Source organism: Patiria miniata, unplaced genomic scaffold, assembly GCF_015706575.1.
Source record: "Patiria miniata isolate m_02_andy unplaced genomic scaffold, ASM1570657v1 HiC_scaffold_20, whole genome shotgun sequence".
NCBI lineage: Eukaryota > Metazoa > Echinodermata > Asteroidea > Valvatida > Asterinidae > Patiria > Patiria miniata.
The window spans coordinates 32,931,969-32,948,055 of NW_024037059.1; the positions used below are offsets into that span (position 1 = coordinate 32,931,969).

At 39.4% G+C, this 16,087-nt stretch overlaps 1 protein-coding gene across 9 annotated transcripts in view; it reads right to left on the minus strand.

Annotated features, from left to right (window-relative positions):
• The window catches only part of LOC119728719 (soluble scavenger receptor cysteine-rich domain-containing protein SSC5D-like), a 58,198-nt gene that overhangs the window by 15,668 nt on the left and 26,443 nt on the right, over positions 1 to 16,087 (minus strand). For all 9 annotated transcript variants that reach the window (XR_005271133.1, XR_005271132.1, XR_005271134.1 and 6 more), the window contains exons 3-7: positions 15,743 to 15,922; positions 14,532 to 14,658; positions 11,323 to 11,477; positions 9,672 to 10,040; positions 3 to 290 (exon numbers count right to left, since the gene is read on the minus strand). Coding sequence is in view for 6 of the 9 variants with exons in the window: in XM_038201059.1 (XP_038056987.1) it covers positions 3 to 290; positions 9,672 to 10,040; positions 11,323 to 11,477; positions 14,532 to 14,658; positions 15,743 to 15,922 (1,119 nt within the window). In the remaining 3 variants the exon portion in view is untranslated. The remainder of the gene's footprint in view (positions 1 to 2; positions 291 to 9,671; positions 10,041 to 11,322; positions 11,478 to 14,531; positions 14,659 to 15,742; positions 15,923 to 16,087) is intronic.

Below are 16,087 nucleotides of genomic sequence, written 5' to 3' on the forward strand. Positions count from 1 at the left end.
ACCTTGGTCATCAATTGTACTAGTTGGTGGTTCCGAGGTGCTATCAATGGCCAGCACATCGGTACTCATTATAGCATCTAGACTGGGAGTCGTCCGTGAATCCGGAGAGTCTGTGGGCTGACCAATAGTAGGGCCAACTGGAGGCAAGGTCTGTGGCTGTGGAGCATCGGTTTGGGGAGCTGTCAGGGGGATGGTTGGTGGGTCAATTGGTGGGTCAGTTGGTGGGTCAGTTGCTGGCACAGTAGGAGGCACAGTTGAAGGTACAGTAGGGGGTTCGGTAGGAAGTTCCACTGAAAGGACATGGACATGAAAAATTCATTAACAAGGGAATAAATGTTTGCCTGGCCAGTTTAAAACACTCTGTTTAAGACCGATTTGAGTCTGGATGCTGATAATTACCCGAACAGAATGCGAGGGTAATTAAGATTAAAACACAATCACAGGAATATGTAATGTTGGACTCGCAATTATCAACATCCAGACTCCAACTGGTCAAAATATATAAATTTCCAACAATTTTGGTCAACAATGTTGCTTCATGTTTTTTGGGATACCCCCCAGTCTCACGAGTAGTGGTAAACAACTCCTTATGTGAAGATTGGCGCGCGCATCGCGTGTACAGCACGATGTGGAACAGAATGCAGCTGTGCCAGTGTGTTACGATATGAAATGCTGACTTGGTGGATGCATTGCGCATGCCTACATGAGGATTGTGAACATTCAACAAATAAAATGAAAAATGGCACCAGATTTCATAGGAGTCCAAATTTGATGTGACACTTATCATGCATTTAAAACTGGCAACGTGACGGGCTCTCTACCAATAGAAATGGCTCAACTGTCTCAACTCATCCCATTTATTGGCTCAACTGTCGAGTCATTAGGTCAAGAAGGTTGAGTCGAGTCGAGGCGAGTCAAATATTTAGCTCGAGTCAATTCGAGTCACGAATATTTGCACACTATATAACAAATAAAGACATGGGAGTCATTTGTATCACTAATAGTGAACAAGAAGTGAAACTTCGATCTTATATAGGCTGTCTGGTTTGGCTTCGGGTCTATTTTTTTGGCTGCATGACCGCTGACATCAAAACCAAACTGCGTTAAATACAAAACTGTTTCGGATTTTTTAAACAGTTGGCATGTATCTATTTAATTTTTAAAAGGAGGGCATAAATTTAGCCGGCGTTCAAATCCAAGAGCTATATAAAAAATCACCCAAAGCCAATGCTGAAAACAGGAATTAGAAAATGTGTTTTAAGTCGGCTCTGGGATAGTATTTTTGTGCGTTCCAAAACCACAAGGTGGGAGTCTGTGACACGTATGTTTGTACACGACATCAACAAGCGGTTGCTGTACCGCACTGTATTTGCAAAGTGACATGAACATAAATTTGCTAAGTCATTGCAAACATTTTTTGCTTTTATTTTTGCGACTCGAGTCCTTTTAGCCTTTGCTCAAGTCGAGTCTTCTCATGAGGGACTCGAGTTGAGTCAAGTCATTTCCTCGCAGTGACTCGAGTCGAGTCGAGTCATTAGGGACTCGAGTCGAATCACCAAAAATTGAGACTCGAGTAAAACTAGAGTCTAGTCAGTGACTAGTATTAGTTTCATATATTTCAGATAAGTGAAGGTGCTTAGATACCTACAAGTACTTTTACTTTGGACTTAATATGGTTCTTTACATACTATGTGTACTAGTACTAGTCGCGTGATGGTGAACGCTATCAGCTGATGATCGCAGAACGCTGAAACCTTTTGGGTGCAGTTTAAAGTCTTCAAGCAAGTTTGCGATAAAGCGTGCAACATACGCATGATGTGCGCAAAATTCAAATGTTGGATGTAATGCAGTGGCAAAAGGGAACAAATTTATATTTATAGCAAGATAAATAGCAACATTTATAGAAAGATACAAGCTTGAAAAAAAAAGCTTGAAAAAAAAAAAAAAACCACCCCCCCAAAAAAACCCCGCGTCGCCGCATCAATTCCGCAAGATACAAGCTTGAAATAAAAAGCTTGGAAAAAAAAAGTCACCCCCCCCCCAAAAAAAACCCGCGTCGCCGCATCAATTCCGCAAAATGAAAGTGTTTCAATTAGTATTTCCTTTATTGCAAATCTTCACAGCGAGTGGTGATATTGGTAATAATTGAGTGAGGTGGTTACTGAAAGTAGCGAGGTGGGCCGCCTCAAGTTTGAATGGGCAGGGGAAACACTGCGTTGTGCATGTACTGGTATTGTTCCGAATTGCTTGCGCTACAGAGCTGGATTCAAACAGTTTGGGAAGGGGTAGTTTGGAAAAGTGCTAGTAAATATTCAACTAATTTTGTATTCAAACAGAAGTACTGGTACATTTTAATCGTATTAGATTAAATTAATCAATTATCCCTTAAAATCAAGCAGAATCTGTGGGAGAGGTGTTATAAAACAAATACTGACTGCTTTATCTCGTGGTGTAGTAAAACTAGCCTCCCTCGGTGATCCATGGAGCATTCTATTTTCCCTCAGCTTCGCCTCGGGAAAAATAGAATACTTCATGGATCACTGGTACGAGGGAAGCTATAGTTCTATTACACTACATTAAGCAGTCAATGTTTGTTCAATGTTTGTATTACATACTGCTGTTGGAGTTTGGCAGGTTTAAAATCAGTATTCAGTCAGTCATGATTTTATTAGTTTATAGTAGTGAAAAAAAAGTTTTAACACACACTTCATACAACTGTAGACGATAGGACTGTATGTCACTTTGGAGTGGTGATTCTCTTTATACATTTTTTTCGATTTGTGAGTTTTTGCATCGGGGGGGGGGGGAACTTGGGGTGGCCTCATTTTATGTAAGTACACTCAATGAGTTTTAAAAACAAAAAAGTTGGGTTGGGGAGCACAAGTGGGGGAGAGGGAAAAGCTCATTTCTGGGTAGCCATTTGACGTTTTGATGATGATGGCAATGACAGTGATGACAATGACGCTTTTAAAAATGTTTTTATCATAACAAATTTGGTCATAATCATCACTAAGTTTGCACCTTTGCCATATTATTACATATATTTTAAGTTGAAAGTTGCAAGTATCCTTGCCAATTAATTTAAAGGGTAGGATTTCGCTTAGATACCGGAAATACATGCCTTCTAAATATATGAACACAGCTTGTTCAAGACTTGTGTCCGTCAAAGAAGAGGGAGAAACCGGTGCTTTAGGCCAACTTTTTAGGTAGAGTCACACCATTATGATCCCTATTGTACATAAAGCCTATGTCCTAACAGGACAATTTCGGTGAACCTCAAGCAAGGGTTTGCAAAAGCTGCATACCAATCCCATCTTCATTTGCCACGCTATGTTCAATTTGCTGATTTTTTGGCTGTTTCGGCACTTTTGCCGAAACAGCCTTTGTTTTCGTTAAGATTTTTTTTTTTTTCTTTTTTTTCTTTTTTTTTTTTCAGTCATTTTGCCCATAGCATTTGTACACGTTTTTTTGTCACCGGCACTTTGGGCACTAACATCAATCCGATTGACTTTATACTTTGCACGCACTTAGACCAGCATCTGAAGTTGTGTGCCGAACATTGACGTCATCGTGACGTCATCGACTAATTTATTATAGAATTTTGAATATTTAATTTTTCCCATAGACTTTGTACACAGAAATCGAAAAAAAATTGTCGATTTTCAAAGGGAATTTTTGACTCTTTGCCAGTAATTCATTTGCACCAATCTTTGTCCAAGCAAAGACCCTAATTCAAACAACATTGTGTAATGATGACGTCATGATGACGTCATCCGGTGTGTATTTATAGGCAATTAAATTGTGACACTTTTAATATTTAAAAATGCATAAGAAATCAACCGTACGCGTCCGCAGCATTCTGTTACCGGCAAGTGGTAGAGTAGGTTGAGGTCTTTATTTCATTCAGTGTGCGTGAAATCACGTGACCCTTGCTTCCGGTCGAAAAAGGCCAAAACCGGAAGTGGCTTATTATTTGAAAATGGTAATAGATATGAACTTGCTTTTAACGGTGTTAGTCTCTTGGCTAAAAGTATTCTTCAAATCATCTACCAATGACGTCATGCAATCTTCGAGCGCCCTCTAGCGTCAGGTTGAAAATTTGCAAAAATGTATTTTGAATCGATGTCTGTAGCGAAGTTTGTCGGAATCGCCTAAATATTAGTGTATATGATGACCTTGACCCACTTAAGACGTGTGCGAAGTTTTAGGCGGATGACGTCATCAGACCGGAAGTTATAATAAAAAGACCCTTTTTCATTTGAAAATTCCTGAAAAATCAACCATGGCAGTTTTTATGTTAGTTTTTACTTTAATTGTCGATTTAAGGGTAGGTCTAACACATTTCAAAGTTTCAAGGCAATAAGCGAACTCGGACATGCCCTGCGCACACTTAAAACTTCAGGTTGACAATACATCTGCTCTAAAACATGCACAGAACGTCTATTTGTACATACACGTACGTTACGCACATACTGTACATGTACATCGTACATGTAATGACAGTCAGCCTGCAGAGCACGTGTTGCCGAGGTCAAATCCTGTCCACATCATATCACAGTGACCGTTTTAGCCGATTTTCGGCTAACTTTGACAGATTTTATGTTCGTGCAAGCGCATAGTCAGGGACGTATAATAAAAAATCATAATGCCGAAAAGCCCTATGTTACGTATTTAAAGGTGCAGTTTTTCTGCATTGGGATTTTCCCACAAGTCTTTACCTATACAACACTGATATCTTACTGAGTAGTTCTGAACTTCAGCCGAGAATTACTATGAGAAGGAAAGAGAAATCGTATTTTTTTTCGCGCTGTCATTCGATTGAACATATTCCTAAGGGTCAGAATATCAAGTAATATTTCATAAAAATGTTTCAGTTCAAAGGCAAATTACAAATTTAAAGGTGCAATTTTTCTGCAGTGGGATTTTGTTTTTAGCCCGTTAACTTTGTACACGTGTTAGCCCATTGACTTAGTACACGTTTTCAAGCCACCATTTCTATAACTTGGCGATCTAGAATCGTCATCAACGTTACAGCCAAGGAAGACCCTCATACAAAAATTATGTCAAGACTATGACGTCATGATGACGTCATCACCTAATTTTTTTTATTGATTTTTGAAAATTTACATGCATATTATGAAGTCCTATATCTACAGAACTGTAAGTCTGATTGGGTTGAAACTTGGTATGTGGCTAGACCGGGATGTGTAATAGGTAGAAAAAATTAGGTGGTCGAGACCTGAACATGATTTTTGCAGGAATTGATAAAATTATCGAGGGTCTTCATTTTTTAAATATGTGCAAATAAATCACGTGACCCTTTCTTCTGGTTGAAACCGGAAGTGCTTTGTAATTTAAAATTGGTGAAAGACGTGAACTTGCTTTCCACGATGTTTGCTCTGGCTAAGTTGTTCTTTAACATAATATTATAGTAATAGATGAAACTTTATGTGACGTCATCATGACGTCATCACGTGACATGTGACGTCATAATTCAAAGCCCTATGCGAATGGAATCACATTTATTACATTTATATGCCACCATTTATTATAAACAGAACTACACATCCTTCGTTGATGGAACACATGTCACATGTCACAAAAAGCTACCGAAACAGCCCTATGTTTGTCCACAAACATATGTCTAGTTGGGCTGTATTATCCACTTTCTACTATTAAGCCATTATTTTGCAATGGAATAAATTAAAAGTATGTCTCAAATATTGCAACTTGTATTATTTCTAAACAAACACCTCCTGGACACCATCACAAAAACAAGTAATTAAGTGAAACATTAACATTATAGTTTGAATTTGGAAAACTGGTAATATGATGTACAAAAATATGCCACGAATGCTGAACATACTCCCGACATCTTCAAAATGCCTAAGACTCTGGAGCTTAAGGGGGCTCTGCACCCTCGACACCGGTCGGATTAGACATTGTAAAAATGCCAAGAAAACACCGATAGAGAAAGAACATTTTTGCAAGTTAATTCACAGAACTTGATCTCTCTTGTCTGTGTATATACCGTGTTCATGAATCTATTTTTAGGTCGTACTACTCGTATTTGGAGTGATACGATGCAGCGAGTTTCACTGAAATTTCCTACCGTAAAAACGAGGTTTGTCGCCCACCATATATAGTGCATTACGCATGCTTATATTGCACAATACAGGGTGGATAAAAAAAAACTTGTTTAGAGACTAAGCGCCACTTTTCATGGTGAAATCTCTTTTTTCTCCACCTGCCTTGATTGGCAACCATAGCCTTTCACTCTGTGACAATTGACACAACAAAAAAACACAATTGAAAAGTGGTGCAAGTCTCTAAATAGACCCTTTCATAAAATTGGTCACTGCTCAGTCAACCGTGAATGTAATGACATGATCAGGGTGTCATTTTAAAGAGGAGATTCAACCCTAATAGAGGATATCTCCCTTTGATTCACATGTGCCTACGGTGCTTCTGTTCCAATTAGCAATAATATCTCGGTTTCGTTTTTTTGTATCCACCCTGTGTAAGAACAGTGTTGGCCAGTTTGTGCACGACCTGAATTTTCCATTATTTTAAAGAATTATCGAACATAAATATTTTCAACAATAATTAAGGTAAGTTTTTATCACTTTTTGTGGCCATATTTTTTGTATAGCTTTTATAATGTAAATTGTAATGGAAATAGTTTAGGCTGAAATGTGCATATAATTGCGCATAAAAAAATTGGCCCAAAACAGTGCCCCCCCCCCAAAAAAAATGCCAACCTACGGTACCTACCCTTGTTTTGAAAGGCATGTAATCGGAAGCAGAAGTGGTTTTTTTTTTTGGCCTAAGGGTTTCACATCACAATGCTCGCCATGTGTGCTTCATGCACAGTGCTTAATAATTCTTGACTTTGGTTGTTAATGGTCCCCCCCCCCCCCCCCGCCACATTTGAATTGGAATTGATGCCCCTGCATGATGATGTCATCTGGTATCAAATTACAAGCCATTTTAATGCAAAACATGACCGCCTTTAATCATTTGTAAATCAGGAAAAACAACAAAAAACAATCATATTCATACTTTGTCATCCAATAGACCATACCTTGATGAACATTTTTGATTTTGAAAGGTGAAGCCGGTGTAGCATGAATTGAGGTTTTATGAAATACGGACTCTTTGGTGGTATTGCGCATGCTCATGCATAGATAATTAGGAGAGGGACCGGTCACGTGAGAGGGTTTAACCAATAAAAGGGAAAAAGAGTCCGATTTTCATACAAGTCCGATTTTCATGTGACACCGGCACCGCCCAACCTTTCCTTACCGGGTAACCGGAAGGTCAAAGTTAGGTGAATATACAATGCAAACAGAAGTCTCAAATAAATAAAAACCTAATTAGTTCAGTCGGAAAAGGGGGGTATCGTGCACCCTCGGAAATCAATTTTTAATCAACGTCTCTAGGTCAGAAAAAATGCGTAGAAAACGATTTGCTATGTTAAAAAATTCAAAAAATGTCCCACGTATTGTTTTTATGCAAATTAGTGCCGCCATTACCGAAAAATCTAAATATTGCAGATAACTGAACAAACTAGGTATCTAAACCCATGTTTTCAAGGTCAGAGATCACAATAAAACTATTCTGGAAGTGACCACGTGTGTCTGTGGCATAGGAATATGCAAATTAGTGCCGCTAATACCGGAAAATCATGTTTTGGGCATATCTCGGCCAATATAGCACATAACTTCACCAGTAAGGTGTCTAAACCCATGTTTTGAGGGTCAAGTATCATTAGAAGACCATTCACGAAGTAACTATGTGTGTCTTTGGCATGAAAATATGTAAATTATAAAGTGTCGGTTTATCAGATATTTGATTTTTAGCCAATATGTCGGCCAATATTGCACATAACTACACAAGTGAGGTGTCTAAACCCATGTTTTGAGGGTCAGGTATCATTAGAAGACCATTCACGAAGTAACTATGTGTGATTTTGGCATGAAAATATGTAAATTCTAAATTGCCGGTTTATCAAAAATTTGATTTTCAGCCAATATTATATTCAATTTCAGCCAATATTACAGTTTATTTTGAATATGATGGCTTAAAATCAACTTTGATTATTACTGCTTATCAAAAACCCTTCTGTCAACACTAGCTGCAATATTGGCTGAGATATTGGCTAAAAATCAAATTTCTGATAAATCGCCACTTTAGAATTTACATATTTACCTGCCAAGGACACACATAGTTACTTCGTGAATGGTCTTCTAATGATACCTGACCCTCAAAACATGGGTTTAGACACCTTACTTGTGTAGTTATGTGCAATATTGGCCGAGATATTGGCTAAAAATCAAATATCTGATAAACCGACACTTTATAATTTACATATTTCATGCCAAAGACACACGTAGTTACTTCGTCGCTGGTCTTCTTATGATACTTAACCCTCAAAACATGGGTTTAGACACCTTACTGGTGTAGTTATGTGCTATATTGGCCAAGATATGCCCAAAACATGATTTCCGGTATTAGCGGCACTAATTTGCATATTCCTATGCCACAGACACATGTGGTCACTTCCAGAATAGTTTTATTGTGATCTCTGACCTTGAAAACATGGGTTTAGACACCTAGTTCGTTCAGTTATCTGCAATATTGGCTGAGGTATAGTTAAAAATAGATTTTTCGGTAATGGCGGCACTAATTTGCATAAAAACAATACGTGGGACATTTTTTGAATTTTTTAACATAGCAAATCGTTTTCTACACATTCTTTCTGACCTAGAGACGTTGATTAGAAATTGATTTCCGAGGGTGCACGATACCCCCCTTTTCCGACTAAACTAAATGTCTTCAAACGGTTCAAGGGCAAAGGACACACCTTTCCGATTTTACCAGTTTAACGGATACTCCGGGCACCATATAGATGTGCGCTGAAAATTCGGACTGATCTGACCGTATACTGGGTGACCCGACGAAATCAAACATGTTTGATTTTTTTTGCATCTGATTTCACCGGATCTGATTTCACAGGACTAAATATTTTTGTTAACCAATTAGATTCACAAAGGAAGTCACACGATTGTCATCGTGTGACTGATCATCATGTGACCGATTATAGAATGGAATTGCGTGCAGGTAACGTGGTCGTCTAACCACAATGGTGAAAAATCTGTACCAGTGATGGGGTGATTCGGTGAACTGAGAGGTGTGCGCTGGGCTTAAGTCTGAATATGTGACATCACCATGTCATCATACATCAAATTACAAGCAATTTCAGGTCAAAATTTGGCAAAAAAGTTTGAACTGTATCTTTGGAACTGAACAGAATACAGTGTTTATTTTTTGTGAGGTAGTAGATACCACTGCATATGCCATGCGTATGGGAGGGGGTATAAAAAGTTGGTATTTCGTGCGTACATAGTTTATGGACGGCCTCTACATGTAATTGTGACTGTGTTAGGTTTAATGCATATATGTATTGATTTGCAAGATAATAATAAATGTTAGTTTTATACAGAATTGTCACTGGCTGAAATAGTCGACACCAAGAGCTGCAACATTACAGTTAAGACCTTTAGAGTAGCTGGATTTAAAATACATACATATTCATGACTAAACAGTATTAATTTTCAACAGACCACATATTGTTTTCTTTAAGAATTAACTATTGGTGCTAAACTTACCAAGTGATTCATAGCAGATGACAAAACCATAATTACTCCCTGAAGGCGAGTTGGCTGCCAAAACGAACAGCAGTGAAAATCTTGACACTCGAAAATCCAAAGGTATGACAGCAGTCCCTGGCGAGCTGGGCGGAGTCAGATCCACTGTCGTCATTGCCGACCCAGCAGACTTGTCTCTCAACTTAACGCTGTCACCGCTGTAGATGTCGAAGCTCTTGAACATGAGAGAGATGTAGGCACGCGTGGGTAGAGTCACTGTGTACTCATCAGTGGTTGTCATGCGCGTGGTCTGGTATCGAGCTGGGAAGTCACGCGAGTACAGACAGCCAGTTGCGGTGGTCCATGCGCCCCCAGGTGCACCAACAGTAACTAGAAAAGTTCCATTGAAATGAAAATAAAAATCATCAATATGCACGTTTGTTTCCAAATCAAAATATTTTTGGATGAAAAAATCTTGTGCTTGTGACCTGGTTGGTGAATGGAACCGGGTTCAAGTCCAACCCAGGCCAACATATTGATTGGCCTTCGTTATAAAGCCGGCCTCAGGTCGACCTTGCGACGACACCGATCAGCTAGTGACTGACTTTTCAGGATCAAGCTTTGCCTGATCTACGACCGTCTGGAACATTTCAGTCGCCGATTTTTTTGCAACCTGAGTATAACTGCGATGATATTAAGACGGGCAGAAAAAGTCGGCACTCAAAAAAATCAACAGTTGCAAGAATAGAAAAATTTCAACTTCTACGACGACGATGCGATCGTGTGCGCATTAAGATCATCCTTTTCAATTGTTTAGCCACACTGGCACTCCACGCGTTCTGGGCAACATCACGCAGTATGCAGTACGCACCATGCGCGCGTCAATCACCGTATAAGGAGATTGTTACCTACTCGCGAGAGGATATTCCATACCATAGCTAGAGGGGTGTGTAAAAAAATGAAATAAAACTGTTCAAAAAAATCATTGGAAATGTATAATTTTTGACTTGTGTCGACTTTTTGACTCAAAGGTATTTGTGAATGGGAATACCGCAAGTACATTTAAGACAGTATCAGGGGAATGCGTGCTGATAATGGCTCGAGCCGAACCGGCCAAACACATATTTACTCTCTTATTAGTAAAGAAGCCACATGACAGTCTATGTTGTGGAATCGAGGTGGATCGTCGCGTCCTGGGTGACATGAGCATGGCTGCGATTATTTTGCGTCGAGATGCCGCTTGTTTCAAGAGAATCACACGATTTCTCAGTTTTGTGACCTGACCATTATTTTTCTGCTTGATGCCGACGGTTCTGTCGCGGTGCAAGCGAATCGCGGGTCGACCTCAGGCCGGCTTAAGCCTCAGAATCTTTCAAGCTCTTTAACAGCCATTATTTATGACTCATGTTTTTCCTATCTGGGATTTTCTACCACCTTTAAAACTGAATAGTTTGTCATTGTGTTTCCAAGTTATATTCAGGCTCGAATTGTAATGGTACTGGCTATATAGGCTTTGGAATACTTGGTTTCATTACAAGAAATTAATGTGTAATAATATAGAGAACTTCATCCCAAAAAATGTTTTAGTAACGATTGCAAATATTGGTCAGTTTTAAAAAAAAACCGTACATGTGTGTATGGTAGATAGAACCAGTTCATTGTTTTAGCTCACCTGGCCATATTGCAAAGTAGCCATTAGTATTAGATCCACATGCTTCCATGGGGTCCCCACTGCATGGCAATGCACAGTTGAGTTTGGAGACAACGCTACCCATGTTACCCTCATCAGAGCCACAAAAACACCGACTTTCAGCAAGTGCCGCAAATCTGCAACAAAGAAATAAATAAATAAAACAAACATTCAAGTATTCTTTTTCAGCTCTGGCAGCAGCTTCTACATGTCACTTGGTGGTCGGTTGGTCAGTCTGTCTGTCTTTCTGTCTCCGAAAATTGACCAAAAGAATGGTGTTCCATATTTGCCATCAGCGTGGCCTTTTTTTAGCGTCACATTTTTAAGCTCTGGCAGGGATCATTTTGATCGCTTTCATGCAAGATTTTCATGCAAGACTACTTGCAACATGGCCAGAGCTTATGGTGCAATCATATTTGTTTTGAGGAGTCCACCGTTACATATCTTTGCTCTAGTCATCTTAATTTCTTTGAAACATGACCATTTTGAACCCTCATCAAACCTATACCTGGGATTCTGGAATTTTTTTTTTCATGCGGAAATCAGTAGAGCGTGAAAAAAATGAGCACGAGTCAAAAACTCACTTTTTTCAACCCAGATTTTCACTGCCAAGGAGTGATTTAAATCATAAGTGTTGTGTGTAAAGTTTGTTCCTTGAACCTTACTCTTTTATGTGATGTAAAAATGAAGTCCATACGTGCAAATATAAGAAAGTTATGCTTTTTTGTTCATCTGGTCCCAATTATCAAACTGCAAGCCATTTCACCACATGACCCAATGGCACTCCATACCTCAAATTGTGCGTGGATACTTCTGAAGCACTTTTCTCATTTTTTTTAATAGTAACACTAAGAATAAACCACACAATTAGAAAGATCCGAAAACACTCTTTCAGCTGGTATATAGTTGATGTATGGGCGGCCAAACATATCAACATGCTGCCTTTCTCAAAAGTAGTGAATATATCTGTGTTGAGTGTGTTCTGTGTGTGGTTTCCTGGTCGACTAAAGTCGCCCATGGGAACCAGCAGGGGGGTACTTCTTGTCGACAAAAGTCGCCCATGGGAAGGAAAGGGTTAAGAATCTGATTATAAGTTAAAATCCACCGTGAGCATCCTGCTTATGATTGCAGTATAAAAAACTGGGAAACAACAAAAAAGCATTGTGTGAATAATAAATTGAGAAAGGAGTGCATATTGATGTTTTTCTTTGATAACTACAAATGCGAGTAACAATGCTGCTGTTGTTACTAACAACAGCAGCATTTTCAAAGTAGCCCCAGGTGCGGATCCAGAAGGGGGGGGGGGGGGGGGGGGGGGGGCGTTGAAAATTCCCCCCTGCTCCATCACCCCCCCCCCCCAAAAAAAAATTGGCATCAGTTATAGCAAAAATACAAAAGATGACGTTTTGCAGGGGTTATTATCTGTCTGTCACATAAAAATATGTGACGGGACAGTCACCATAAAATAATATTAGAGGTCTATGTCTTTTCAATAAACAGAACACAAGGCTTTTCCTGAACATTTTTTTCAAAAACAAAAATGATTAAAAAATCACCCGATTACGTCATTATGACGTCACTTAGGATTAAAAAAAAAGTTAAGGGTGGACCCTGGGTAACTACACTTTACGGTCGTTTCACCCACATAGACATAATGTAATAAACTTGATCGTTTTTGTCCGTACGACATTTATTTTTACTCCAGTGCAGAAAAGTGATGACATCATGCAACTTTGGAAATCCAAGATGGCGTCCTAAATTTTCACAGAAACAAAACACGAAAAACATAACCCAAATTTGCCCCTAAAGCATGACTTACACAATGACTTATGGTGCAATATATTAATTCTGATAAATAAATCTCATTTTAAAATATCGGGAGATTGAGCTGGCCCATAATGTTCAAAATATCTGTGAAAATCGGGTATAATTACGCTTCATGCGTGAAGTTTTCTGTCGCTATTTGTTTGGAAAGTTGTTAAAAATCCTGAAGAAAATCCCATTTTATTATTGATGCGAGGTTTTCCCCAAGTATTCCTTGGTCACTTCTTGTAAATTATGACCACTTTAAACGACTCATGAAATATCATCCGAAGGCCAGCGGTAGATTTTTTTTTTAGAACCGATAAAAAACTGCCATTTTTCACAGACCACCGTGCAGTACACACACACATCACATGGCGCAATAGCTGTAGAGCATGAATGCATGCACACACTGCCGGGGCACGCGCAGCGTTAACACGGGGTTGTCACCCTGCCCTGCCTGCTGACCTTCAGCGCAGCGAAGTCAAGCGCTGAAGCTCACAGGCTGGTGGTTTGTGGGGGAAATTCAGCAGCAGTGAACTCCAGATCAAGTATGTGGAGAATAATGATAGTTAGTATATTATTATAAGCATGAGCTTTCTACATGCAGACTCCTGTATGAATGTAGCAAACGGTCGAGTTAACTCTAAACCACCATGCGCTAGGGCTATGCGTACTCTACACATGTGCATAATGTACACTTTACAGCCAACTCAACCGTTTGCCATTCTGCACACTCAACAAACTATGTCACCTTTTGCATCTACAGCAATTAATCTACCGCTGGCCTTACCTTCCGAACGAAAACAACTGCAACACGTACAGTATCTCCAAAACAAATTTGATGTTGGACTTACATTGGGGAACCTCTCGGTTGGAGAAAAGCACCTTTTAATGTGGCAAAAATTTGTCACATACCCGCACACCGTGGTAATCAGCTCGGTCAAACACGAATTTTGCCCTAGGTCATTTTTAGTAATTCAATATTCATGAGCTGCTGTTTATATACAAAAATGAGGGGAAAATAACAAACTTTTAATAAGAAACATTTTGATCTTTGACCGATTCATCCACCAATCATATGTCAAAGATTACCTGATATAAATATTCATGATATAAAACTCGCTTGGCTCTCGACCCACAAATGAGTGTCGATGGCGTCATGATACAGCAATTTCTGACTAGTGCGATAAGAACGACAGAGGGCACAATTAATTTGCGCTTGAACAACCTGACTTCTCTTCCATACCTTGACAGGAGGGGCAAAGTGGAATCCTTCAGCATTCAATGGATGAAACGTTAAGTAACCCAGGATTACTGTCAGTGCCAATGGAAATCCTTTGATGTATTCATTGCTATTCATGTATTTTTGGCATCCTGGTCCATACCTTGGATTGAGTGATGAGCTCCTGCAGAAATCCAGACACGACTCAATGCTATTTGATGCACCAGGTAGTTTTTCATCCATATTCCAAGATTGAGGTGTGTTCGAGAAACAACCATTGAAGTCATTGGCTAGCAAGGTACCGATATTTGGAAAAATGATGCAAAAGAAATAACCATGATCATTTGAAAAATAGTAAAACAAGATTTTTCAATCAAAACATAACTTGCAAATCAAGTTACACGTAGTTAACCCTTTAGTCACTATGCAACCGCCTTGCCCATTACTCGCTATATAGTGCCTGAAACTGCCCGAGCACTCTTATGGTTTTAATGATTTTTAGTATAATACAATGACGTCCAGCTGCTACATGTAATGCATTGAAACCCACAGCAAAAAAGCAAGGAACAACATGTCATAGTGAGACAGTCATCCGCAACAACATTGACATTGATACCGTCATTTACTTGGATGAATACTTCACTGGTTTGACATAACATTTTATGAAGTTATGAACCACAAATGTTGGATTCTATAGATGCTCTGTGGAGTGATCTAAGGCGATTTATGACCACCTTAACCAATTTTTTGAGCAAAAGATCATCATTTAAACATCATTTTGGAGAGTTTTTTTAGCGTGAGAAATCCTGTGTGGGTGTGAAAGCATGAGAATAACCTTAAATGCGCGAGTCTTACACTCAATGCATGGAGTTGGCAGGCCTGCAAAGGTTAACACCCACAAAAATTTGCATTTCTTCAGTACACAAAAGAAATATAAAATTGTGGCAACTCAAGGCCTCACCATGTCTCGCCCGCTTTTACGGGGAGGTGGCTTCGCGCCCTGCCACTCAACATGTGAACACACATACATGTATACTTGTTCTGTAATTGTGGGGACTACATACACACCTGATGAGTGACAGTTATTACCGTAGGGGACAAACGCTGTTGGAACAGCAGAAAGTACCCACAACTCAGTCCTAATTTCCCTATTACAACAATAGAAAACCTCCAACAATAAGGTGCCAGCCAGGGCACCCACACCTTTTTGCACTTTATAGCATAGCAGTGTTGGAAAACAGACTGCTGAAAATAACAGATAAAAAACAACAGATTAAAGCCTGGTAGATGTAGCCTGGAACAGAAAATACATGTAGAAGGGATTTGCCTTGTCACCTTGGAATTCTTGGCGAAAAAAATGTTAGAAGAACTTACCATAGCAACTCAAGTCAACCTCACTGGTGCATGTCAAATTCTCCTGATACTGGAAATCGGTGCAATCAGTGAGCCGGTGGTGTGATGCAGTGCAACCCGGTGATCGAAGGGTGGGGGTAGCTGCTGGGCCAGCAAAAGTTCCATCATTTGCTCTGGTAATCATCGCACCCTGTGAGTATCCTGTAAAATGGGTCACAATTAAAATCCATGTAAAGGACTACTACATGTACAACATACTCAGTTCTGCGTATGGCAGTAGTTCTCTGTCAAATCTGTCTTTCTTGCTAATACATGTATGAAATCCAATGTGCCTAATGTGTGTGGTGTTTTGGTGTGTCAGGGTGT